This window comes from Pongo abelii, chromosome 1, assembly GCF_028885655.2.
Source record: "Pongo abelii isolate AG06213 chromosome 1, NHGRI_mPonAbe1-v2.0_pri, whole genome shotgun sequence".
Lineage (NCBI taxonomy): Eukaryota > Metazoa > Chordata > Mammalia > Primates > Hominidae > Pongo > Pongo abelii.
The window spans coordinates 169,715,974-169,740,759 of record NC_071985.2 but is presented as its reverse complement, the minus strand read 5'-3'; the positions used below and the strand labels follow the sequence as shown (position 1 = coordinate 169,740,759).

The window sequence follows — 24,786 nt, the reverse complement described above, 5'->3', positions numbered from 1 at the left end:
CTCTGTATCCATGGGTTCTATATCTGTGGATTCAGCCAATCATGGATTGAAAATATTCAGGAAATAAAAAAGGATGATTGTGCCTGTATTGAACATGTAGATTTTTTCCCCTTGTCATTATCCCCTAAACAATACAGTATAACAACTATTAATGTAGCATTTTACATTGTTAGGTATTATAAGTAATCTAAAGATGATTTAAAGTATACAAGAGAATGAGCAGAGGTTATATGCAAATACTATGGCATTTTATATAAGGGATGAGCATCCATGAAGTTTGGTTTCTGTCATAGTGGGGGGTCCTGGAATGAATCCCCCACAGATACTGAGGGATGATTGTAATGTTAACAATAGCATCTATTTATTCAATGTTTACTGTGTGCCAAGCACTATGCTGGGTATTTTATATCCATTATCTTATTTATTCCAGTAGTCTGCAGTAGGGAAGTTGTATTGATCCTGTTTTTAATGTGCTGAAGTTTAGAGGGATTAAGTAATTTGCCCAGTGTCACTCCAGCAGTGTGCCAGCAGTGCTAGATTCAGATTTTATCTCTCTGACTTTCTCGGTAACTCCTGTGTTCTTTCTGTAACCTACACTGCCTCTCTAATTTAGACAATTTTCATAAGGAAATAAAAATCACTGGTATGCTAAAGTACATTGTTGTTTTGCTCTTTTTACCTTTGATCTTAGGTGCTGGAAAACCACCTATGTTTGGTGATTATGAAGCTCAGAGACACTGGCAAGAAATTACTTTTAATTTACCGGTCAAACAATGGTATGATAATTTTAACTTGTTTTTCTTGTTTATCATAGTTAATATAGATTGTTTGAAAATATTAAAAGGATAACACGCTATTTTCTTCATCTTGAACATCCTCTTCTCTTGCATACTGGTGCCACATATGTATTGCCTTGCATTTTGTAGGCCTGTCTTTGAAATTTGATAGTCCTGAAAGTTAATTCATATACTTAGTTAGGTGGGCTATGATGCTGAACTAGAACGTTGATGATAAAACTCTGAATGTCTATATGTCCTCTGTACATAAACTATGGAAGCACTATCATAGGCTAAAAACATTTCTTCCCTGTTCCCTCATCCACTGTTTCTCTCGCTAAAGATCACTGTGATGGTAACTATAGATAAAAATAGAAGAGAGCTTTGGCAGTAGCTGATGGCTGAATTTGCAGAGCTGAAAAGGGGACCAAAGGGAGAAGCCTACAATAATAGGACTTGTTTTCAACTCTGAAAATTTCACGTGTCCTTTTGATTCACCTTTGAATACCCTGCATCTAGTATAGGGCATGGCACATTGTAGACCCTCAATAAAAATTTGTGGAAGGAATGAGTATTTAGGTGTTCGTTTTCTCTTTTTATTTTTTTGAGACGGAGTCTCACTCTGTCGCCCAGGCTGGAGTGCAGTGGTGCGATCTCAGCTCACTGCAACCGCTGTCGCCTGGGTTCAAGCGATTCTCCTGCCTCAGCCTCCCAAGTGTCTGGGATTGTGGCTCCTGTCACCATGCCCGGCTAATTTTTGTAGTTTTTAGTAGAGATGGGGTTTCACCATCTTGGCCAGGCTGGTTTTGAACTCCTAACCTCGTGATCCGCCCACCTTAGCCTCCCAAAGTGCTGGGATTACAGGCGTGAGCCACCGTGTGCAGCCTAGGTGTTCATTTTCATATGTTCTCCTTTCCATAGCTTTCTCTTTGTATTATGAAGGAGGTCAGCTCTACCCTTCATTGGTTTTATGATACAGTATATATTGAACCTTCTGTTTCCGAAAACTCAGAGAACTTCATAGAAATTTTTGTTAATTATTATTGCTCTCTATCATAATTGAACAGTGGTGATTAACCTTAATTTTATATACAAATCTACCTGAAGTATAAAATAGCAGTAGCTTAGTGGTAAAGAGTGTAGGTGCTAGAGTCAGACTGTCTGAGTTCAGATCCTAGCTCTAGTGTTTATTAGCTGCGTGACCTTTGGCAAATTATTTAACTTTCTCAACCACAGTTTTATCACTTGTAGAATGAAAATAATAGACTGCATATTTCACTGGGTTATTGTGAGGACTGAATAAAATGATACATGTAAAGCACTTAGGCCAGTCCCTAGCATGTAATGAACTCTCAATAAATGTTAGCTGTGGTTATAGCATCATAGAAATTCATGCCTGTGTCATTTTTATTGAACATATCCTGATAACAGTTGATGACATTACTTATTGACTTACTAGATGGCTGGTAGGTTATTCTCTTAGAGACTGGCTATATAAACTGTTCATATTATATTGTTGACTGCTTTGGCTACTGCTTTTATATAGGCCCTTTATCAGAGAGTTTTATGCAAGAACTTCATATTGAGTTTTCTATTGATAGGTTGCCTGTTCCCTAGTCAGAGTTTGGAGTGTTTCAAATGGAAGAGGAACCGGAAACACTTTAAATGTCTCTTAGTAGGAGAATGATTAAATAAAGTCTATTTCTTATGTGCACATTTTTTCTAGGTAGATTCCTAGAAGTGGAAGCTCTAAAGTAACACCAGGATATCTCTTTCTACATACCCTGACCAACATTTAATAATACCAGACTTTTAAAATTGGCATTTCCTTGAGTAATTGTGACCTGAGCATCTTCTAATGTATTTATTGATAATTATATTTCTTTTTCTTTTTCTTTTTGAGACGGAGTCTCGCTCTGTTGCCCAGGCTAGAGTGCAGTGGCACGATCTTGGCTCACTGCAAGCTCCGCCTCCCAGGTTCACACCATTCTCCTGCCTCAGTCTCCTGAGTAGCTAGGACTACAGGCGCCCACCACCACGCCCGGCTAATTTTTTTTTGTATTTTTAGTAGAGACAGGGTTTCACCATGTTAGCCAGGATGGTCTCGATCTCCTGACCACGTGATCTGCCCGCCTCAGCCTCCCAAAGTGCTGGGATTACAGGCTTGAGCCACCGCACGTGGCCGATAATTAGATTTCTTTTCAAAATTGCTTGTTCATTTCTTTCCCCCGGGTTTGTAATGGATAATCATTTTTGTAATGATTTGCATGATTTTTAAATAGTTATACTAATTTTCTATGCTGTGTAATGAATGACCTCAAATGCTAATTGCTTAAACACACATTTATTATCACAGTTTCTTTAGATCAGGAGTTTGGGCACAGCTTAGCTAGGTATTCTGCTCAGTTTCAGAAGGCTATAATCCAGGTGTCAGCTGGGCTGCAGACTTATCAGAGGCTCAAATGAAGAAGGATCCATTTCCAAGTTTCCTCAGGCTGTTGGCAGAATTAGTTTCCTTGCATCTGCAAGAGTGAGGGCTTCAGTTTCTTGTTGGGAGCCACTCTTGGCTCCCAGAGCTCACATGCCATTTGTTGCTACTTGGCTTCTCCAACATGGCCATGCACTAAAATATGCCAGCTTGCTTCTTTAAAGTCAGTGAGAGGCAGTCTGTCTAGTATATCTGCTAGCAAGACAGAATCTTACATATACGTGAAACAGAAGCACAAGAGTGATATCCTGTCACATTTACCATATTGTATTAGTTAGATGCAAGTCACAGGACTTGCCTACACTCAAGGGGAGGGGATTGTATGCACGCGGGAGTCTGAACAGCAGGAGATGGTGTTCTCGGTGGTGACCTTAAAGTCTGTCTACCACAACAGTATAGCAGTATTGTACACTTTAATCATTTTCCTCATGTGTGTGTATGGGTGTATAAAGTAAATGTCTTCTTTCTGTTTGTTCTTGTCTTGTTCTGTAAATGGTGTCTTTGTCTTATAAAACTTTCTACATTTTGATGTATGTAAGTTATTTCAATTATTCTTGCAACTTTTCTGTAACTTTGAAACTGTTTCAAGCTAAAAATTTTTTTCTTTAAACAAAAATACCAATGATGACTCTGTGGGTTGTCTGTTAGAGAAAACTACATCGTAATGGTAACACTCTTGAATGTAATTTTATAATTTGTGTGGCAGCCAGTTTTTTTTTACTTACTAAACATCTACTGAGATTACGTGGGAATTCAGTGGGAAGATACATTTCAATGTATAAATAGTATTTAGACAACTTTTCGAGTATTAATATATCTAAAGTAAGGCCGGGCGCAGTGGCTTACGCCTGTAATCCCAGCACTTTGGGAGACCAAGGTGGGCGGATCATGAGGTCAGGAGTTCAAGACCAGCCTGACCAACATGGAGAAACCCCGTCTCTACTAAAAATACAAAGTTAGTTGGGTGTGGTGGTGCATGCCTGTAATCCCAGCTATTCAGGAGGCTGAGGCAGGAGAATCACTTGAACCTGGGAGGCAGAGGTTGCAGTGAACCAAGATCGCACCATTGCACTCCAGCCTGGGCAACAAGAACAAAACTCTGTCTCAAAAAAAAAAAAAAAAAATATATACATATATATATATGTGTCTGTGTGTGTGTATATATATACATATATATGTGTGTGTATATATATACATATATATGTGTGTGTATATATATACATATATATGTGTGTATATATATACATATATGTGTGTATATATATATATGTATATATATATATAATATAAAGCAGGAGTATCAACTAATTGCTTTGTTCCTACTGATATATTTTGATGCTTTACTTGAAACACTTTTAAGCTATCTTCTTTTATGCCTCTTTGTTCTACTTTATGAATTTCCGTAAGAATGGGGAGCACTGTTATAAACCCTATATTTTTTTCCTCCTAATCCAACCAACGACTTTATTTTTAGTATATATCGTTGCATGCTTGCAGCTTATTGTCAATGCCTCTTTTACTCATCTCCAGTGGATCTCAAGGTTAAACTAAATGAAAAAATAGGTTTTGTCTATTTTCAGAAGCTGAAAACCAAATCAAGTTGTATCGGACAAAATGTGATTCTTGAATTACTTGATGGTTTTCCGTTGCTGTATTCATCTTAGTTGCTTTGCGGCTAGTAGCCAATTGGAACTACTATTGAGCACTTTGTGTCAGCCACTGACCTCACAGCTTTACTTGTTTAACTCAATGCTTCAACAGCTCTGAGGCTGATACAATAAAACTTTATGCTATATAGTCACATGAATTTGGAAATGATACAGTTGGTGCCTGTCTTTAGGTATCTCTGTCTAGAAAAGTGGGTCCTTTGGTCTCCATTATTTGCCTGGCCCAGTCTCCCAGATTCAAGCTGCCAAAAGGGGCTCCAACTAACCCAGAGATTCTTAGACTTGCTGCTTCTTGGCTTCAAGTCCCAGCCAGACATGGAACCCAAGATTGTTCACATGAATGTTTCTGGAGGGACAGTGGCCACCAGCTGGTACCATACTGTAGTACTCTATGTCCAGATGTCTTGGCTGTCTAGCATGCCTTGATAATTTTAATCCCCATCTCTTCCATACAAACGTATGTTTTATGTAACTGACACTAAGAAAAATAGACCTTCCAAAGATGATTAATAGGTTATTTGATGGGATCATGTTGAATGCTAATTTAAAGAAATATTTTTAATTCAAAAAGTAAGAGATTGTGATAGCGAGGAATTGTGACCCATTTGAAATAAATTAGGCTGGGCATGGTGGCTCACGCCTGTAATCACAGCACTTTGGGAGGCCGAGGAGGGTGGATCACTTGAGGTCAGGAGTTCAAGACCAGCCTGGCCAACATGGTGAAACCCCGTCTGTACTAAAAATACAAAAATTAGCCGGGCCTGGTGGTGGGCGCCTGTAATCCAAGCTACCCGGGAGGCTGAAGCAGGAGAATCACTTAAAAAAAAAAAACCCAGGAGGCGGAAGTTGCAGTGAGCTGAGATCGCGCCACTGCACTCCAGCCTGGGCGATGGAGCAAGACTCCGTCTCAAAAAGAAATAAGCTTATGAGCAATGGTTATTTGTGGGCTATATAGTTTGGCTTGCACTGTTGTATTCTTATGATTGAGAAAATAAATCGAATAGAAGAAGAAGCTGCCTAGTTGTAAAGGACATGATTAAGAAATTATGTTAACTTAATTTGTATTTCTCGAGTCATGATAGTTGTGTATATTTCCTTCACATTCTGGCTAACCAGGGGAGCCTATCAATTTGTGGACATTAGACCTACTTTTCTTCCTAAAATTCAGAGAGCCTTGCATGTAACAAGGCTCTCGTTACATGTTGGTTGAATTGGTTGCAAGCAATCCTATTCTTTTTGTTGCATATTTTTTGTTGTATGAGTGTTAGTCATTGATGAAGTCTACTAATAATAGGATGACAGTAAATCCCAGTTTGCCTGGGAGAGTCCTGGTTTGTGTCTGTTGACATGGCTTAATTATAATAGCTTAATAATTAGTAAATTACATTATTAAGCTTAGATAAATGAGGTACAATGTTAAATTATAAGTCTACTTCTTGAATATTGATTAACGTAATGTGCTTTCTTCTTTTTTTATTTTCAGGTATTTTAACAGCAGTGATAACAATTTACAGTATTGGGGATTGGATTACCCACCTCTTACAGCTTATCATAGTCTCCTATGTGCATATGTGTAAGTTTTTCTTTCTTAATGTAACTCTAAATTTTTATGCCCTTGGCAGATTTAGTAAGAAGCATGTGATGGGGCTTTCTTGACAAGAGGAGAGATTGCTTGTAGCTGCTATTGTATTTTTTTTTGAGATGAAGTGTTGCTCCATCGCCCAGGCTGGAATGCAGTGGTACAATCTCGGCTTACTGCAACCCCCACCTTCCAGGCTCAAGCGATTCTCTTGCCTCAGCCTCCTCAGTAGCTGGGACTAAGGTGCCCACCACCATGCCTGGCTAATTTTTGTATTTTTAGTAGAGACGGGGTTTCACCATGTTGGCCAGGCAAATCTAGAGCCTTAATCTCCTGACCTTAAGTGATCTACCCACCTCAGCCTCCCAAAGTGCTGGGATTGATTACAGGCATGAGCCACTGCACCCAGCCACTGCTATTGTATTGTGTATTACAAATGGGTTTTAAGAAGTAACTATCGGCTGGAAGTGGTGGCTCACGCCTGTAATCCCAGCACTGTGGGAGGCCGAGGTGGGCGGATCACGAGGTCAGGAGATTTAGACCATCCTGGCTAACATGGTGAAACCCCGTCTCTACTAAAAATACAAAAATTAGTCAGGCATGGTGGCACATGCCTGTAGTCCCAGCTACTCGGGAGGCGGAGGCAGGAGAATCGCTTGAACCCAGGAGGCGGAGGTTGCAGTGAGCCGAGATCACGCTACTGCATTCCATCCTGGGCAACAGAGTGAGACTCCATCTGAAAAAAAAAAGAAAGAACTATCAAACTTTGAACATTTCTATAATTTTTTTGAGGACGTCTAGCAAGAAATGCAAAAAACCTAGTTTTGTTTTGAAGTAGAGATGTTATCCATATGTGTGGACTACTGAGAAATATATCTAATATGTGTTGTGTATAAGAACCTTTTTTTTCTGGAACAGCTCAAAGTAAATGAAAAATATAGATCCAAATGGTTACTGACTAATCTGTCGAGTTAGAAACTAGAATAATTGCAGTGTTTCATTTGTGATTGAAGATCAAAATGGGAATTCCTCCTCCTTTTAAGAAATTGAATAGTTATAGAAGATAAGGAACTTCTGTTTTGGTAGAGACCCAGTTCTACTCTGTAGTGGTATTCTGTCTTAGATTTGAAGTGTGTCAGCAAAAATTTGAGGAACCTCTTCACAATATCTCATGAACTTATCTTCCTTGTTTAATTTCAACTTTACAGCCATGTGTCACTTCACGATGGGGATACATTCTGAGAAATGTATGGTTAGGTGATTTCATCATTGTGCAAACATCATAGAGGGTACTTTAGTAGGCAAAATGGTATAGCCTACTATATCTAGGCTATATAGCATAGCCTGTTGTTCCTAGGCTACAAACCTGTACAGCATGTCACTGTACTGAATACTGTAGGCGGTTGTAACACAATGGTATTTGTATATTTAAACATATCAACACATAGCTAGAGTAAAAATATGGTAGTATAATCTTATGGGATCATTGTCCTACATATGGTCCATTGTTGACTGAAATGTCGTTATGCAGTGTTGTTATGAGTGTATTTCATATTTGCAAAAATAAGCTTCATGGATTGAAAATAAACTCCCAAACATCATCATTATAGTATTCAGGGTAATTGTAATATGGTTGAAAATTTCATTTATCTTTAACAATTGTGTTTAGTTTTATGCAGTGATTTATGATTATTGTAGCTGTTTATTGTAGCCAATTGTTATGATAACTAAAATGTTATAAATTGTAAAGATGATCCTCTGGTCAACACTACCATATTGCTTTTTATAAAGTATGTGTTTAGTAAATGAAATGTGACACGCCAGATTGTTTTTACACTGGAAGAACTGTGAAGATAGGGCTGGTAGTTATACCTTACATAGTTTTGTTGGAAGGTAAGCAATGTAGATGCTGTTTTATAGCTTAAGTCAGTTTCACATGATTAAATAAAAAGAGTAAAACTTAAGCATTGACTCTGTTGCTTTATAAGAGAAATGGCCAATTCTCAAAATATTAATAAATTCATACATCCTTCAATATCCTTATTGCTAAAAGTGATGAGGAGTGAAGTATCTGTATGTATGCTTTGATTTGCAGGGCAAAGTTTATAAATCCAGACTGGATTGCTCTCCATACATCACGTGGATATGAGAGTCAGGCACATAAGCTCTTCATGCGTACAACAGGTAAAAGAGCAATGGGTAGTGAAATGTAAAATTTGATTTTTAAAAAATTTTGGACAAACTGGTAAAGGTACTATTATTGTTCTTACTGACTTTAAAATTGTGCAGTTACACATACACATGTATTTGTATACATGATCCAAGACCAAATGTATATGTAAGCTAAAACAGGAAAGAGTAGAAAGGAATAATTCTGGGTGCTTTACATTTTTTATCTGCCTTAATTCTTTGAACACCTAAATGAGATAAATACTATTATTCTTGTTTTAAGCTGAGGAAACTGTGGCACAGTTAAATGAAGCAAGATAGCTATAAATTGAATCTTTAGTTTTTTAGGGTGCTGCTTGAATATCCTAATTCTAAATCTCTTTCATTTTTTCTTAAAGCAAACCTTGCAGTTATCATCTTATACATTGTATTGTTGTGCAGTTTCTAAATTAAATAATCCACTCAACAAATGTTTATTGAGCATCTGTGTGTGCTGTTGTAGGAGCTTGAAAGTAATAAGCTTAGATTTCTTTAAAAGCTTTACATGACTTATGCTTTATGCTAGCCCAGTCCTTTTCCTTAATTAGTCTAAATGTAGTCAGAGTTTGTTCTCCTTACAATTCATCCAGTCATGGAATCTTAGGCCCAAGAGATAACCTGTTTTGCCTGGCTTTCCCTCTCCCACACCACTGTCCTTCCCTCTCCAATGCTTTAATCCTTTCTGAACCACATACTCACCATGTGATTATTTGGCTTCTGAACCAACATCCATACTTGCAGGGAACTCACAACCTTTAGAGACAGTCTATTCTGTTTTCAGAGAGCTCCAGTCATTAAAAATTACCTTTTTAAATTGAACTTCCACCAGTCATTACAGATTATGTTTTCTAGGGTTACAGAGAACAAGTCTGATCCCTTGTATCCCTAACATCCTACAAGAATTTGAAGTCACCTCTTCTCTAAGTTAAAGATTCCTATATACTTCAGCTATTCCTTAGATGAGCAATTTGTTGAATGTGATTATGGTTTTGAGGACTCTGACCACTCCTTTGGGTATGTTCCAGTTTGTCAGTGTCATCTTTAATGTGGCATCTGGAGCTGAACATATTGATAGATTGCAGTTGATAGATTGACAGTTTACTGTCACCTTTTTCTTGACACTATACTTAGTGAGATATAAGAAAAAAATAAGCTCTTTAGACAGCTATGTTATACATTTGAAGAACTTATGTATTTATTTTTCTTTGTTCTAAAGGACTGCATGTTCAAAATTATGAATTGCTTTTCTTTTTTTAGTATGTTTTTTTCAGTTTTCTCCTCACCTGGGTTTCTCAAGCTCTTTATATGCATTAATTAGCAAAAGTTTATATTTTTTCAATAAAGACCAACATTTTAATAAGATTTTCTTACACATCACTACATTTCAGTTATTCTTTATACCAGAAAATTTAGAGTATATAGATTGAGGAAAAAAATATTTCCTTGCTTTGAATATTTTTAATTTTTAAGTCCAAGTTAGAGCAAAGAGAGAATGTTAGATACATCTGATTGATTAAATGTGTGAATTTGTTAGAGAAAATTAAGAGACTCCTTTGCAATACAGCAATTGAAATTAGTCACAGATGAAGGGATTGAAAAGGGCTGACTATGTAAAGGACTTGTCCATAGTGGGTCAAGAACCTTGTGTTAATGAATTCTCAATCAATGTTGGAGGAAGGGAGGCAGTTAATGGGTAGCTGTAAATCCTGATGGACTCATGTTTAAAGTTATTTACTTGTGTTTTCAGTTTTAATTGCTGATCTGCTGATTTACATACCTGCAGTGGTTTTGTACTGTTGTTGTTTAAAGGAAATCTCAACTAAGAAAAAGGTAGGTTTTCAAGCACCCTGACAGTTCGTCTCTGCAATGTATTCTTTATTAGTCTAACTATTAAGTATAGACCTTAGAGAAGCCATGCTTTTGGAAAGAGAGTAATTAGGAATATTGTATCTTCTATCAATTTTCCCTTCAAAAACATCAACTTATCTTACAGTAATTAATTATTTTAGTGTACTACTAAGATACACTGAATTTTGGAAGTTATGTTCTGTTGAACTACATGCCATGCTGAATTTGTTACTTTACTGGTAAAGCTGATTTTGAGTTGGCTTGTGAGATTGACCAAACTGAAAGGCATTTTGAAAAGTTGTTGTGTATTCTTAATTCATAGTTATCAAATATTATTTTTGGTCATTTTAGATAGGTTAACATTAGATTGACTTCTCCAATTTGTATATCTGAAAGTACTTCCTCTGACAAAACCTTTTAGTGGTTTTGTTTTTCCTTTTATGGAAGTGTCCAATGTCACCTCCATGAAAACTTCATTGTCTAAAGAGTTGTTTTATAAAAATTGAATATTTTATAAAAAGAAAGTGTAACACCTCTGGAAAAGGGGAACATTTGCTAATGTGTTAGATAAAAACCACACTTTTACCCTGCTTGATTTGTGTAACAGATTACTTTCTTATCTCACAATATTTTTCTTTACAGATTGCTAATGCATTATGCATCTTGCTGTATCCAGGCCTTATTCTTATAGACTATGGACATTTTCAGTATCCTTTACTAATGTAGAAATGAAGTCAGTTGCATATTACGAAATCTAGACTCAATGTGTACAATGCTGTCGTCTAGTAATGTCTTATTTGATAGAGTGCTTGCTTATATAAACTATTTCACAATAATATAAAAGAATCTCTTCACTAAGCTTTTATTTGAAAGGTAAAGTACAGATTTATTAAAAGTAGAATTGCTTTTTCATATTGTTTGGTTGGGAACAAAATGTTGGTAAATGATTAGCTCTTTCTGGGGTGTTGGAAAAAGAGTGCCACGTATGGTTATACTCTATAAAGTGTAACATGTTGTCTATGCTTTGTAAATGTTATCTGACATGAAAAAAGGAGAATGATATTACAGTTTTATGAGTTTAAAATTTTTTTTTTCTATCAGATAGTAGTAGCTAGAAGCTTCAGGAAACTAAAACTGATAATCAAAATATGGCTTTTATATGTGCATTTTTTTGATGCCTAAAATAAGGAACATTCAAACAAACAAAGCTTAGAGAATAAATTGATAAAAATCTGTATATATCTATCTAATTTGTCTTGTGATGTATTGAATGTTATTAACTGTCTCCATCTCTCTTAACGGAAAAAAAAGACGACATTACACAGCAACATGATTATTTAATTAATAGCTTTTCCTTTTGATGCCAGTCTTGTTTTAGTTATAATAACACTAATAGGTATATCTGTCAAAGGACTTACAAATAAAAGATATTCAAGTCTGTAGTTGTTTTTATCCTATATTTTCTATTCTGTCCACTTTACTAATTTAGTTTTTTAAAAATTTTGACATTGTTTATGGGATCATGGCTATCAAATACTCTGATAATATCAAGAACAGTGATAGAAAAGGAAAAAAAGTTATTTACCAGAGTTTTAAAACTATATTTACTTTGAAATGTGACACTCATACAGAAAACTATGCAAAATATAAATGTGCAGCTCAGTGAGTTGGCAAACTACCACTCATGTCAAGAAATAGAACATTACTAGTATCCAAAAACTACCCTTGTACACCTCCCCATCCTTCTCCCTCCTCCTTTCCAAATGGTACCCCTGAACTAACTACTAATGCTATAGTTTTCCCCGTTTTTGAATTTTATATGAAAGGGACAACACAGTAAGTATTCTTTTGTGTTTGATGTTTTGGGCTAAACATTTTGTTTATGAGATGTATTCACGTAGTTGTGTGTAGCTGTAGTTTGTTAAAAATCCATGAAAGTGAATTCAGTGTTCACTTTCTTTTTTTTTTTTTTTTGCGGGGGATGGATTCTCGCTCTGTCGCCCAGGCTGGAGTGCAGTGGCGCGATCTCGGCTTACTGCAAGCTCCGCCTCCCAGGTTCACGCCATTCTCCTGCCTCGGCCTCCCGAGTAGCTGGGACTACAGGTGCCCGCCACCGCCCCCGGCTAATTTTTTGTATTTTTTAGTAGAGACGGGGTTTCACCGTGTTAGCCAGGATGGTCTCGATCTCCTGACCTCTTGATCCGCCCACCTTGGCCTCCCAAAGTGCTGGGATTACAGGCGTGAGCCACCACGCCCGGCCCAGTGTTCACTTTCATTGCTTTACGATATTCCATTGCATGAATACGTGTAATTCTATCACTGAGAGAGTAATTTGGGTTGTTTCCTGGTTTGGGCCATGACGAATAATGCTGCCATGAACATCTTATAAATATCTCCTCGTACACATATAAACATTCCTCTTATGAGTGGAATTGTGGAGTTATAGGGTGTGCACATATCCATTTTTAGATAATCCCAAATTGTTTTTAAGCAGTGTGTACCAATTAAGACTCTGATAACAATGGTGTAAGAGTTCCAGATGCTCTACTTCTTGACCAACTGTCAATGGTTTTCGATTTAGCCATTCTGGAAAATTTGTAGTAGTATGTCCCCTGTGATTTGAGTTAAACTCTGAAGGCTTTCAGGCATGTTATCTTGTAAGGATACATTTTTTTCTTTTGAGACGGAGTTTCGGAGTTTCACTCTTGTCCCCCGTGCTGCAATGCAATGGCATGATTTTGGCTCACTGCAACCTCTGCCTCCTGGGTTCAATCGATACTCCTGCCTCAGCCTCCTAAGTAGCTGGGATTATAGGCATGCGCCACCACACCCTGTTAATTTTTGTATTTTTAGTAGAGACGGGGTTTCACTATGTTGGCCAGGTTGGTCTCAAACTCCTGACCTCAAGTGATCCACCCACCTTGGCCTCCCAAAGTGCTGGGATTATAGGCGTGGGCCATTGTGCCTAGCTGTAAGGACACATTTTTTAACCATTATGTACTTTTCTCATTTGCAAAATGTGGATAATAGAAACCCTGACTTTGTAAGCTTAGTTTGAGAATTAAATGAATTAATATTTGTAAAGCACTTAAGACAGTTCCTGGGAGATACTAAACATTATATAGGCATTTGTTGCTATTATTAACCATTTTTATAATTTATTTTTGTGGTTCTGAAATTTTATAGTGATTTAGACATAGGCGTTTTTCACAATTGTTTTGGATATCCAAACTGTGTATGGGTCCATACATTTTGAAGACTCATGTTCTTCTGTTCTGCTAAATTCTGTTATATTGTTTCTTTGATGATTTTCTCACTTTTTTGTTTCTTGAGCCTACTAGTCAGATGTTAGATCTTTTGCATCTCTTTGTCTTTTGTTTTATGGGTTGGATTATCTTGAGTTTATCCCCAACACTTCTATCAAATTTCATTTGTATTGTTAGGTATGTTTTTAATTTCTAATTAGAATTTACTCCTTTTTTTTTTTTTTGGTAAACTTCACTACTGTTCCCTGAGTGATTTTAATTCTTTCACGGTAATTTAGTTTCCCTTTCATTTCGATTCTTTTTCTGTCATAGGTTTTCTATAAATGTTTATTTTATCCTAGTGTATCTATTTTTATTTAAGAATAAGGCAAGAACACCTGCATGTGACTTCTATGTGTCATTGGTCCACTATAGGATAAGTGGGGAGCAAGCTGGCCACCACACATTGAGATGCTTAAATGTCAGAATGTGGAGGGGTTTGCATTATAGTGCTAACCTCTACAGTGGCTGCCCTGGATAGTTTAGTTTATTTCTTCAGAAAAATATGCCCTCTTTTGTTGCCTTGGGGTAAATGTTTGGCTGCCAGATAATCTTTGCATGGGAGTGGGGTAAGATTTGACTTCTACCTCTAGGGATTTTCAATTAATCTCTTGTTTTCTTCTGCACATACTACTCAAAGACTGTAACCTACTTGGTGTTTCCAAAGTTCTCTAGGGTCTTGCAGGGTGGATTGGCTTCTTGCTACCCTGAGTTTCCTCTATGTATACTCTAAGCTGTGGCTTCCTTCATCCTATTTTATTTGTTATCACTTCTGTCTTCCAGAAATATGTTGAAATCTTTATCTATTATACAGATCCTCCCATTCTCTTTATGGCTGTGAATTTACACTTTTTGTTTGTTTGTTTTTGTTTTCTTGCTCTCTTGCCCAAGCTGGAGTATAGTGGCATGATCATAGCTCACTGCAGCCTTAACTTCCTGGGCTCAAGCAGTCCTCCTGCCTCAGCTTCTTGAGTAACTAGGACTTCAGGCTTGCACCACCACACTCGGCTAATTTAAAAATTTTTTTGTAGAGATGGGGTTTTTCCATGTTGCTGAGGCTGGTCTCAAACTCCTGGCTCAAGCAATCTTCCTGCCTTGGCCTTCCAAAGTGTTAGGTTTACAGGCGTGAGTCACCGCTTCTGGCCTGAATTTATACTTTTAAATTCCTTTTCTTATTATTTTAAGAGTCTCTCGGGAAGGAGAGGAGGTAAACATTAGTGCCTAGCTCACCATTTTGAACTGAAAATCTAATTGTGATATTGTTTTAATTAACAATGTTGTTAATTGCTAATTAAGTACATATATTACTTTATACTATTAATATATATAATAGAGGAAGTGTAGTGATCTCAGTAAATTTTTTGTTTTAACTTGCTGTTGGAACATTGTTTTATTCTCTAGATTTTGGTATGTTATAATAATATTGTGAAGTAATCTAACAGAAACAAAGCTGTGTTTTAAATCTTTAGAGCTCTTTTAAACCAAAACAAATCAGTTGCTGCTTAGCAGTAGATTTAATGTATTTGATGTTATTATACATAATTTCATGTTTGTTTATCACTTCAACACTTTGAATTTCTATTGGGAAATAGCTTTCATTGTATATGTTATTTTAAAATCACATAAGAGATATGCTATGAGCTTGCATTTCATAGAGCATATCTCTTGTGTGATTTGCTTTTTAAAAGCTCTATCTTTTTAAAAGATTATTGAGATAATTTCCTTGACACAGGAACATATATAATTCTGTGAGTCTTGGCTTTGCTTTGTGGGGTGTTCTTGGAGTATCTTGTGACTGCGACCTGCTAGGGTCACTGGCATTTTGCTTAGCTATAAATTATAAACAGATGGAACTTTACCATGCCTTGCCATTTTTTTGCTTTTTACTTGGCAAGTGTTTTAAAAAAGGCCTCAGAGGAAAGGGGTGAGTGACTTTTAAACATCAGAATCCAAAAATTTACTTCAGATAATTTTTTTGGCATACTTACTTGGAGTAAGATGATCTTTCACTTTGCCTTTTGGTGATTTCTTATAAATATTTTGGCTGTAGGGTATGTGGGAGGAGAGAGAGTAAGTCATGTTCTGTATTTTATTTTAAATTTTCCTAACTAGAGAAATATTTCAGTTCATGTATATTTACTGGTAGTGTGGATTGGCTAGTTAGAACTTTGCTGTAGGATTTTATCACTTTAGAGCTTACTTCATTATATACTTATTAGAAATACATCCCCATTTGATATTTTTCTTCATGAATGCACTACCTTATTTCTATAGGAATGGCATCTAATATAAATGTTAATTAGGATGGTGATAACAGTCCTTTTGTTGAAGTGCACATCTTAGCTGTTGTGAATTTTTTACCTCTGATTTGAGCAGACTCCCATCTTAAGCCTATATTGGTAACATAGATTTGGCATTACTATACTATTTGCATGTATTATGTTCAGTGAGACTCAGGTTGATTTTGCAGAATTACTCACCTTTCCCTATCTTACTGCCTACCATTGTTTTTGTTTTAGGTTTGTGCTGCTAGTTAAGCTAGCTTGTGTTGTTGTGGCTTCCTTCGTTCTCTGCTGGCTGCCATTCTTTACAGAAAGGGAACAAACCCTGCAGGTTCTAAGAAGACTCTTCCCAGTTGATCGTGGATTATTTGAGGCATGTTTAAACACTTTCCTCTCCTTTCTGTTACTGTACCTTACCTGTGACCTTTAGGGGTTTCATGTAGAAGATACAAGGAATAGGAACTTCAGCTACTTTCCTCCTGTAATCACTCCTTGCCAGTTATTGCTTGATTGATTAATTGATTGATTGAGACAGGATCTTGCTGTTGCCCAGGCTGGAGGGCAATGGCTATTCGCAGGGGCAATCATGGTGCACTACAGCCTTGAACTCCTGGGCTCAAGTGATTCTCCTGCCTTTGCCTCCCAAGTAGCTGGGACAACAGGTTGTGTGCACCTTGCTAGTTATTTAATCCATTATATAACCCCTAGCTCAGCTGGCATTTTTTAGTATGGTACATCAATAGGTAATATTCATGCCATCATCAGATCCATAATTCAATTATATGTTTTTGTAATGAAATAGGGTTTGTAATGAAAGACAGCATGAGAAGTTTCAGCTACAATTTTAACAGCTGTGTAATTTTTTGGTTTATATTCTGTTTTTAGTCTTAGGAAATTATTTGTAAAACTAATAATCATGTTTGCTTCAGGAAGATCTCATAATTTCTTATGAGATATATAACCTTCATCCATAGTAATTTTTAATGAGAATCTTTCATTTCATTTCATTTAATGCTAGTTTAATCACTCTTGTTAAACTTTTATTATGTGAATAATTTGATCGTTTAGATTTGGTAATTAAATTAAACAAACCATTTTTCTGAAACAAAAAGGCCTTTTAATAAAGTTAGACAGAAACAACATATTTATAGATAATTTGCTAACATTTCTTTTAAAAATAATTTTAAAAGCATATTTTTCTAAGTTTTGAATATATAAATTTCTATAGAATATCTTTCAGTAGACTTATAGGAAGATGGAACCAGCATTTTGAAAGCGACTAAGATGGGAGTTTGGTGTTGTGAAGGAACAGAAATATGGGACACTATGTCAACAGGATGATGGTAGTGATGATCTAAATAATCACTATTGTTATAACCACCACTTAGCAGGTGCCAGACACTTCCATGTAATTTTATTTGCTCTTTACAGTAGCTTTGTGGTAGCTATTGTCTCCACTTTACAGATTAGAAAACTGAGGTCAAAGATTCCTATAACTAGTGTGTAGCAGAACTGTGACTTGAACTTGGAAAATTGTTTTCCTAACCTCTTCTTTATATAACCTCTAACAGTTACATAAAGAAAAGTTTAACTCTCTATGTAAGCTGCCTAATTATTTGCCTTACCTTCCATTTCAGAAATGGCATTTATCGTGATAATTATAAAAATGAGTATCAGACATGTTTGATGGTGTTGCCAGTCTCTTCCATTCACTTCTTGCCTTCAGAATCTGAAAAGCATTTTCTTTGATCCAGCAGAGGAAAGTGGGATGATATAGTTGTCAGTGATAGTTACTTTTTTGATGTTAAGTCTGCACACCTGTAAGTCAAGCAGCTGTGTAGACAATGGATTTCACCAGCAGGAGAGCTGTAGTTACAAACTTAATTTTGAAAGTGATCCTAGCACAACTGCTAATGTCTTTAGACTTTTTGATTTATTAGCAATTAGCTCTTGTCATTGCTTGTAGCTAGCAGGTTACTCTGTTACTCTAAGTAAATTCAGTTGTGTGATAAAAATGGGTCAAATGTAATATGTATTCTATAAATTATAGAAAAAATATTTCTTAGAAAAATTTCCAAAGATGAATGACTTTAGTATTCAGGGATAGTGCACTGCTCTTTGAAAACTATTAAGTATTTGGGAATGTGTGGATTATGGTGGGCCAGTGCTTTTGATCAACTGCCCTGCACAAAAATGAAAAATGCTTGAGACAGTGTGTGTGTATATGTTTATTCCTGGAGGATTTAATCTATTTAGTTATAATTGTGACTAAAAGTTTCACGTCTCAAAAAATTTATTAGAGATTATGGGCTGTACTTCATGGGTTTTAACATTTCTTTCAATTATACCAGAATGTAAAGCTAACAAATCTCTTTTAAGGATAAAGTAGCCAATATTTGGTGCAGCTTCAATGTCTTTCTGAAGATTAAGGATATTTTGCCACGTCACATCCAATTAATAATGAGGTAAGAGAAACAAAGTTTGTATGTAGTATTTTATAAGTTACTCTTTAAAAGCATTATGGTATTATTTCATTTATTTGGCATCATTAGGGAATGAGGTGTTTTTCTTTTCTTTTCTTTTTTTTTTTTTTTGAGGCAGAGTCTGGCTCTGTCACCCAGGTTGGAGTGCAGTGGCTTGAGCTCGGCTCACTGCAACCTCTGCCTCCTGGGTTCAAGTCATTCTCCTGCCTCAGCCTCCGGAGTAGCTGGGATTACAGGCGCCCGCCACATAGCCAGCTAATTTTTGTATTTTAGTAAAGATGAGGTTTCATCATTTTGACCAGGCTGATCTCGAACTTCTGACCTCAGGTGATCCACCCACCTCGGCCTCCCAAAGTGCTGGGATTACAGGCATGAGCCCCTGCACTCAGCCGAGGTGTTTTTCTTTAGAGGATTTTCCACATAACAGACCTATTGCTCTGTACAATAAAACTCTTCAACTTGAATTATTTTATGTGAAAGTTTTTCTGAATTGTTACCTTGTTCTCTCCTTGAACAGAGAGTACATTAAATACGATTAATATTATGTTGAAGAGTCATGATATTCAGTGCGTATCAGTCAGGATCAATCCAAGAAGTAGGAGTAGGAGATCACTGTGTACTGTGTGTGTGTGAATTCATGACAAGGAATTGGCTTATACAGTTGTAGAGCCTAGCTAAGCAAAACAGAAGTCACAAGGCAGGCAGTCAGGAGGGAATATCTAGGGGGAAGGAAGAGCAACTCAGACCCAGATACTGTTAGGGAATGCCTCAGCCATCTTTTAAAGGGCTTTGATCTGATTAAGTTAGGCGCCTCAGGACAAGCTCCCTTTTGATTAATTTAAAATCAACTGAGTAGGGGTTTTACATCTGCAAAATTCTTTCACAGCAGATAAGTGTTCAAATAACTGGGAGATGAGGTGGATGTGGCCTCTCTGTCTTCCAAATCTTATGAGAATTTCCCTTGTAGCCCACCCTAACAAAGGCATACAGGAAGGGAATTCTAGGGACATTAGTTCAGCCTAGCCAAGTTGACAAGTCAAAATCTACAACTGGGAAAAATCAGTTATTGTATTAGGTTATATACTTGTTTTCAGGGCTTTCAGGGGCTATTTCCCATAGTACTAAATGGTTCCAGGCCACTTTGCTTGGTGAGTCTGTCTGCTTTTTCTAGTTCTTTTTCCTCCCACCCATTAGCCATCATTAGGAGAAGCTCTAGTAGCTTCCTGCTCCCTTTCCACCTTGTTCTTTATGATTTACCGTGGGCTTGAAAATCAGATAATCAACATTTGTGAAATGAGGGCTAGAGAGACTCTTTTGTGAGTAAAGTTTATGAATGTTTGTGTTACAGATATAGCATTATCTCTTATACTTCATTATGTTTTCTTATTTTGAGTGTTTGACCTTCAACTATGTATCTTTGTATATTTTCTATACATGATATTAAATACTAAAATAACAGAAGCAATATTTAGTTTTATCATGTTTGGTCTATATTATGTGATCGTGTATGAAAGTATATATATATCTATGTGTAGATTTTGTTTAAATGTTATTTCATCTTTAAATTTAATAAATAAAGATATAGTTTGAAATAAACAAGTTGATAAATAATATGATCCTTATATTTAAAAAATATTTCCTTATTTAAGCTAGATTTATACCTCTACAAAGAAGACAAATATTTGATTTTTATTAATTTTTTAGCTTTTGTTTTACGTTTTTGAGCCTGCTTCCTGCATGCATAAAATTAATACTTCAGCCATCTTCCAAAGGATTCAAATTTACACTGGTAAGTTTTTCATTACTTTAGATACTTAATTCTTGCCACAACTGATCTTTTAAAAATTATTTTCATGGTCTGCACAGGATTTACTGGGTTGGGAAACAAGACATTCATTTATTTGGCAGACATTTATTGGATGTTTCCCATACTTAGCTTCTGTGTTAGACACTAAGCTAAGCAATCAATACTCTTTCAGTTAATTCAACTATTTAATTTGTTTCGTATTAGTTAATGAGGGACTACAAAGTAGAAAACAGTGGCAATGAACTTACGTAGCTTAAATAGTTATGCTATCAAACAGATGGTATTAAGTTCTATCAGGTACAAATGAAGTCCTGTGATGGTGTGGGAAAGGGAGATATTATCTCGGGGGGAGATTTTAGAATGCTGTTTAGGGCAAGTGGGATTTGAGCCCAAATTTGAAAGTGGGGCAAGATTAGAACAGCAGGTTATATAGCAGAAGAGAATTTCAAAACAGAAGGAAGAAGTTGAAGGTCCAGAGGTGGGAAAGGACACAGGATATTCTGGGAATAGCTATTAAACAATATAACTTGTGTGAGTTTTGTGTGTATGTATTGAGAGTAGGAGAGGATATAGTGAAAGATAAGGGTAAAAATTGACCAAATTATTGAAGACCTTGAATATCTTGGTTGAAAAGGTTTGGAGTTTGATTTGTGTGCAAGAGAAACTAAAAAATATTTTTGAGAAGGGGAGGGGGCAGATCTCTGTTTTAGGAGGATGACTTGTGTCAGTTTGAAGATGTACTAGGTGCATTTTCTATAGTTTAGGGTTTTTCTGAGTAGCTTTACAAAGTCTTCTTGGTTGTGTTTCTATGGCATTTAAAATTTTGTTCCTGTGTGCCATGGTCTATAAAATGACATTTAAAAAATACCTTTTAAACTATCAAGAACATTTAGTTTCTGAAAACAGTAAGTCCTACTGGACTTATGTGAGGCAACATTTACAAATTAGGATTCCAAGTCTGGGACTGCCATGTAAGTACATTGGATAAAACCAAGCCAGAAAAGAACATAACAGTGAAATACTTCAAAAGTGCATCTCATTACCACAATGCAAAAAGGATAGCTTTATGTTCCTCCTTTCTTTTTAATTATCTTTTTATTGATGATTTGTGTTGTTTGATTCTGTGAATGAACTCTGAGCATACCAAGTCATCGGTTGTTAATATTCTATCGGATAGTTAGAACAGAATGGATATGGTGTAATGCTCTGATGTCTTCACTAGGCTTAACCTGAAATATCTTCCAAGCTTGTGATAGATTGTTGTTTTTCTAGGAAATATCATGCTAAATAAATGTACATTTCAAAGATAATGGAATAGAATTTCAGAGTTTGGGTAACTTTAGCAGTGTTAGAGATGATTACTTTTAGGATTATAAGCCAGAAAAAAACATTTTCTTTTTCTTAATTTTCTAATTTTTTTCAGTTTGGTATGTTTTAAAAGAAGCCATTGTGTTAAAACTTTCTAAATGTAAGATTTTTGTTATTTTGTTTTTGTTAATCATGCTTTGAATTCTTATTGTATACTTCTGAGAGTTTTAAGAACATTTCCCATTATAATTATTTTAAAAGTATTTTCCTTTCAATCATGTTTGCCTGAATTATATCTCAATATAAATCTATAATTGAGGTAATTGATAGCATGAATACTGGTATATGTATAGCAGCAAAAGGATTTATATTTAATTTTTCAGGTATTGAGCGCCCTCTCATATGCCAGGTCCTCCTCTAGGTACTGGCATGTAAAGGAATGACAGATGACATCCCTGCTCTCTTACTTGGGGCCTTCCATGCTAGTGGCAGGAGATGGACAATAAACAAAATAAATCCATTAACAAGAAAGCATCTGGGAGTAATGAGTGCTATGAAGAAAGTAGTGTTGGCCAGGCATGGTGGCTCACACCTGTAATCCCAGCACTTTGGGAGGCCGAGGTGGGTGGATCACCTGAGGTCGGGAGTTCAAGACCAGCCTGACCAACATGGAGAAACCCTGTCTCTACTAAAAATACAAAATTAGCCGGGCATGGTGGTGCATGCCTGTAATCCTAGCTACTGGGAGGCTGAGGCAGGAGAATCACTTGAACCTGGGAGGCAGAGGTTGCGGTGAGTGGAGATTGCGCCACTGCACTCCAACCTGGGCAACAAGAGTGAAACTCCATCTCAAAAAAAAGAAAAAAGTAGTGTTATGTGAAAAGAGAGCTGATGGAATGGGGTTAGGGGACACTTAGATTGAGTAAAGGAAACCTTTCTAGAGAAGGTTTCTATAGTTTAGGGTTTTTCTGAGTAGCTTTATTATTAAATATTAAATTTAATATTTATATTATATATATTAATATTTATATATTATATTTATATATTTAATATATAAATATAAATATAATTTATTTAATAATATATAAATATTAAATATTAAAATAGTATTTGAGCCAAGAAGTGAATGACCAACCAGAAGGAGCCAATCACACGAAGATCTGGGCCCTGACTTGATAGAATCATATTTTTCCTTAAGGCAGGAACACATATGGCAAAAGGAGAGGAATGAAGTGGCTGCTGTAAAATGAGTGAGGGAGATACAAGAGATAAGTTGGAAGAGAAGGCAGGAACCAGATCTTGTAGGCATTGGGATTTTTTTCTAAGTATAATAGGAAGCTATTGGAGGATTTTAAACAGGAAAATTACATGATCTGATATGGTAACTGTTTGGAGAATGGACTATCAAGAGGCAGGAGTGCTACCAATTAGGAGATTATTGCACTACTACAAAGATGGAGGGTGGCTTAGACCACTCCTCTGCCACCCTTGGCAGAGGGGAATGGAGAGAAGTGGATGGATATTGTATTTAGGAGGTGCTGTAGATAGCATTTGCTGATGGGTTAGATGTGTAGCATGGATAAGATTCAAGGTTTTTGCTTGAGCAACTGGATAGTTATCCATATCTAATTTGCAGAATATAAACTTCTTAAAATAGATAATTTTTATTTAAAACTCTAAATAGCACGTGATTAATTTATAAAACATTAATATATTTTATTGAAGTGCATGTTTTAAAACACCAAAATAGATTTGTTTTGCCGATTTTAGATTCTGACCTTCTTGTCTTTCATGCTTTTAAATTTAAGTTGTCCAAGATTCCAAGGGAGGATGAATGTATGATTGTTGTGTCTGAGGTATTTACTAGTTCTGTTTATTAATAACTGAGTTATAATGAACTTAGATGGTTAAATAAAGCTTTATAATCATTGTTTTTTGAAAAAATATGTCAATTTTTAAATTTGATTAAAATATGCATACTAGTGTTGTTTGTATTTTACTTCTAAATAGAGCTTTAATACACTTTCAACTTTCATTTGAAATGATTTTTATTTAGATTCTATAATTAACTTGATATGCTATTTCACAAGTTGTTATATCTCATTTTCCCCCCTTTTTTCTTAAAGGTTAGCTGTGCACTATCATTCTTTTTATTTTCTTTCCAAGTACATGAAAAATCCATTCTCTTGGTATCACTGTAAGTAGAAACATTTGAAGTATGTGTTTATTATGTGTTTATAATATAACTTTATAATTTACATACAAATATACATTTGAATGCAAAACAAAACTACACAAATGTTATATCTTTGCATCAAATGATTTCATAGTCGTGTTTTTTCCAGAATTTTTGATTTTCTTCATAAAATGTATTTTAAACTGAAAAATTTTAGTAGAATATTATTGACATAATAGTAATTTCTTCCTGTTCCTTCACTTATATTTTCTACATGCTAATAAAAAAAAAATCCTTCAAAGAGGTTTTCATCATATTGGAGCCTGTTTGTCATCTTTGCTTTTTCATTTCATTCATTTCGACATCTATTCAGTAGGCACCTTCTTTCCATTTACTTCCATGGGGTCTTTTGTATGTTGCCTTCTTTCTCTTTTGTGCCACAAGCTTAGTTTAGATCCTACTGGCAATCTGTAACCAGACTACTTTGTTTTAGAAGCATTAAATTTTTTTCCTGGTGTTCACAGAAAGCAGTGGATGACAGCTGGGAGTATGATATCCTAATATTAAAATCGTATTTGCATAGAACCCTTTGGAATACTGAAATCCTCCTCTAGGTCAATCCCAACGCACTACTGCTCTACCCCTCACCCTGTGTTCACTAGGATCCTGTGGAAGAGACATGTACAGAATGACCAATGACAAATGGCAGGCAGTATTGCTTTTATTAGGTGGAGCTTTGGACTAAAACCTTAGTGCAGAGCTGGGCTGGCCTGTGTGGAAGGCTTCTTGGCTCTAAACAAAACAGTCTCATATCATTGTAGACTGGGAAGACTGGTTAATGCCATCCTCTGAGGCCCAA

General features: G+C 36.0%; 1 protein-coding gene across 2 annotated transcripts in view; it reads left to right on the top strand.

Moving 5' to 3' along the window:
* The window catches only part of ALG6 (ALG6 alpha-1,3-glucosyltransferase), a 60,478-nt gene that overhangs the window by 19,151 nt on the left and 16,541 nt on the right, over positions 1-24,786 (top strand). For both annotated transcript variants that reach the window (NM_001133588.2, XM_054542928.2), the window contains 10 exon segments: positions 692-776; positions 6,415-6,504; positions 8,606-8,694; positions 10,466-10,548; positions 11,209-11,273; positions 15,610-15,795; positions 16,391-16,526; positions 18,533-18,618; positions 20,341-20,425; positions 23,878-23,948. In NM_001133588.2, coding sequence (NP_001127060.1) covers positions 692-776; positions 6,415-6,504; positions 8,606-8,694; positions 10,466-10,548; positions 11,209-11,273; positions 15,610-15,795; positions 16,391-16,526; positions 18,533-18,618; positions 20,341-20,425; positions 23,878-23,948 — 976 coding nt within the window.